Here is a 3,437-nt window from a genome sequence, read left to right as displayed (position 1 = left end):
GATTAAAAAAAGCAGGGGCAATGCAGGCAGTGCCTTCAGCATTGTGATTAAACAACAATCTTAACATTCGTAGGAACGGAGAGCATTGAGTGGCCTGAGTCTCTTCACTCTAGCTATCTGGCTTCACCTCAAAGCTAGTCAAAATCAGAAACTGCATCTTCAGCAACTCTAACAAAAGGCTCTTGTTCCAGCCAAGCTGAAAGCCAGGGGCTTATTCAGACACCGCTCCAGGCGACCGAGCCTGTAGAACATGCTCCTTGTCCTCTACAGCAGTAGAGAGAGCTCCAGCTGACACGAAGCTCAGATGGAGCGTGCAGGCAATAAAGGCTCTTGCTGGATTGATCTAGACACGGATGTGTAACTCCAGAATTGGCACTTTGAATCCTTCCTGGTAAAGAATGCAAATATATTCTGTCCCTAAGCCCACAAATAATGTATATAGTAAGGAAACATCATGACTTGTGTTCTGCATCTGGAAAGATGGTATGAAAGTGGGAATAACCTCTAAGGGACCGTGCTTGGTTTTTTTAACTCCCCACCTCCTTTTCAGAAGCTTCAGCTAAGACTGTTCAGTGAAGTTTCCTGCTGTAGCCTTGTTTTCAGATGTTCTGGAACAGGATTCTTGCCTTCTCCGGTGCCTCCCCAGATATCCTACTAAATAACTTGTTATATCTCTACTCAGGATGGAGACATCCTAGCTTCCAATTTTCCTGTGGACACTCAAGTTGCTTACATCTTAAGTCTTGGAGTGGTGAAGGAGTTCAGAAAACACGGAATAGGTAAGATTGCTGCTAAGTGACACCTTGGTTGGCCATGTGTGGCTAGTGAGCATGACTGAAGGAGCTGCACCATTTCACCCTTTTGAGACAAGCTTGTCGGTGATTTGTGCCAGCAATGGGGAAGGCGATGCACTCGCATCCCCTTCTTGGCGTTAATGCAGGTGCACTGAGACGCTTTTACTGGTGTAGGCACAACCCAATGTGCAAATGTTTCCAAAGAGCACGGGGCTTTGTCTGTCTTGTTTCCAGGGAATAGCTGAGCACACCAAAAACTTGCACCCCTGCTGCTGAGACTGACTGAAGCGCTAGGACTTCACCGTGGAGCAGGGTTTGAAGTGATTTTCTTTCATGGGTATCAGAAGCCTGGTCCCTGAGGCAGAAAATACAGCTGCTTTTAACCTTTCAACTTCAACAGATAGAACAAGCGTTTAGAAAAAGACACAGGGAACTGGAAAAAGACTGTTAACTTGGGCCTGATTAAATCTGTTACAATGTGTGTTAACGTCTGCTCTGAATGCCTGCTGCAACACACAGCATTTTTGCAGCCATTTGAAAATCCTGCAGTCAGAAGGGCTTATCTCCGTTCAGAGCAGGATGTGTTTTGTCGTCAAGTGAGTGCCCTTCTGGTGCAATTTCAAGCACGATCTACGTCTTTGATCTGCAAAAGGAAATAGGCCAGGTTTGGCAGCATGACCCAGTGTTGCACATCTCGATCTCTTCAGTGGATACAGGCGTAACTTATCATAGAATGTTTTGGGTTAGAACTTCTCTTCCTTGAGTCCTCCCTTCTCCCCCAGTCATATTTAGAAGGGTACAGACTAGTAGGACACACAAAGAAATGACCAGAAGAGTCCTTAGTGGGAGCACTGTATTTAAAACTTGCATTGAGATGCTACTGGAGATGAATGTTCTGTACAAAGAAGAGAATCCTCGCACACAGTAATGTTCAGAGAGGACGGTAAAGGGATCTGTAAAGTTGTGGCAGTTTTGAGTCCCCTTTCAGTTTCCAAATCCTGGGTTTTTTTTTCAGTTCCATCTTGCTGGAATTTTCTCCTTCCATTATTTCCTGTGCCTATAGCAGGTGTAATCTAAAGAAGCTGCTGCCTGCTGCTGCTTTTTCAGAGACCTTTCTCTTGAGAGTTTTTCTACTTGTGTTTGAAGCCAAAGTCTTTCATGCCAGGAGGCTTTTCACCCCAGGCATATTTTTAAGCACTAAAGCTCTGATTTTTCTCTGGCAGACATTAAAGGGCTTTGGTTTCTAGTTGTCTGCTGCTCTTAAACCAGAAGGCAGTTGGATTTCTGTGAGATAGAAGAGTGGAATATCTCATAACAAACTGCTCTCCTGATGATGCCTCTCGGTGTCTTTTTGTGCTTGGCTGGTATAAATTCCTACTAAGTGTCAAGTGACCATGAAGTGGTCTGGGGATTGTGAAACAGCGGCGTAAATCTCATCTGTGTGTTTGTATGAGCTAAGCTATTTCTTTAGCCTGTCGTTACCACACCTGATGGAAGAAGTTCCCCTGCAGGTTCTGCTGGGTCCTTCATGCCGTGGTGAGGTGGTTTGGATGAACCTCCAGGTCTCGTCTCTTGAGGTTGTGCCCTTCTCTGTGCCCTCCTCTGGTTTCTCCTGCTGACTAGTGGCTGCAGAAAATCCAGGTTGAGTGAGACTGTGCCTTGGCTTTCCTCCTAAGAAGGGATCTTAAAATCCTACCAGCTCTTAGCTTTTAATTTGAGTTCAGCAGATGCAATGCAATAACCTGCTTGTGAAGTCTTGTTTTGACTCTCTGCTGTTTTAAATGGCTTTAAAATAAATAAATGTGATGGAACTGATACCATTGAAAATGACTCACTGACCTTCCCCAAAGCTGAGAGCTGCTTGGCTGGGGATGGGTGTTACTGGCAGATTCCTGTGTCTGGCTCATCTTTGTGGTTATTGAATCAGAAGTTCGTGCCTTTATAAAATCTGTTTTGTCATGCTCTTAGGTGAGATGAGATTCATATTAAAACCACGTAGCATGGTCCTGTTAAATTCAACAAGAGAGTCTGTGAGAACTGGGTGGGATCTGGGGTCTTCAAGCGTGTGCAGCAATCGCTGCTTAGGCGCTGAGCGCAGGGGATCTCAGCTGGGACCTACGAACCCGTGTGCTGTCCCTGAGAAGGCCGCTGCACTGTGTGATTCTGCCGCTCTTTTCTTCAACAGGTTCGCTCTTGCTCGAAAGTTTAAAAGACCATATATCGACGACTGCCCAAGATCACTGCAAAGCCATCTACCTGCACGTCCTCACCACTAACAACACAGCAATAAACTTCTATGAAAACAGAGACTTTAAACAGCACCACTATCTTCCCTATTATTATTCCATCAGAGGGGTCCTCAAAGATGGCTTCACCTATGTCCTGTACATCAATGGCGGACATCCACCCTGGACAATCTTATATCCTTTACCCTCGCGCTGATAGCAGTCGAACACAATAAGCAGGCACCACGCTATGTTTTAGGTTAAAAATGGCAGTCTAGCGAAGGGTGGCCTGGCTAGATGTAGGGACTGATGCCCGCTCAGATGTGAGTTGAATCTGAAGCTGGAAGGAAGGCAATATTAGAGGGATTTGACAGGGACCTGCTTGTGCCCAAGCTCCCCTGACTCCTCGGGAGCGGTT

The 3,437-nt window shown here is 45.8% G+C and overlaps 1 protein-coding gene across 1 annotated transcript in view; it reads left to right on the top strand.

Annotated features, from left to right (window-relative positions):
* Window positions 1-3,437, top strand: part of NAA60 (N-alpha-acetyltransferase 60, NatF catalytic subunit) — a 20,605-nt gene that overhangs the window by 13,719 nt on the left and 3,449 nt on the right. The window contains exons 5-6 of the mRNA XM_009634034.2: window positions 683-779; window positions 2,980-3,214. Coding sequence (XP_009632329.1) covers window positions 683-779; window positions 2,980-3,214 — 332 coding nt within the window. The remainder of the gene's footprint in view (window positions 1-682; window positions 780-2,979; window positions 3,215-3,437) is intronic.

The sequence above is a fragment of the Egretta garzetta genome, unplaced genomic scaffold, assembly GCF_000687185.1.
Source record: "Egretta garzetta isolate BGI_Z169 unplaced genomic scaffold, ASM68718v1 scaffold372, whole genome shotgun sequence".
In the NCBI taxonomy this organism is placed as follows: Eukaryota; Metazoa; Chordata; class Aves; order Pelecaniformes; family Ardeidae; genus Egretta; species Egretta garzetta.
The sequence above is the reverse complement of the archived record's forward strand: the minus strand, read 5'-3'. Positions and strand labels throughout refer to the sequence as shown.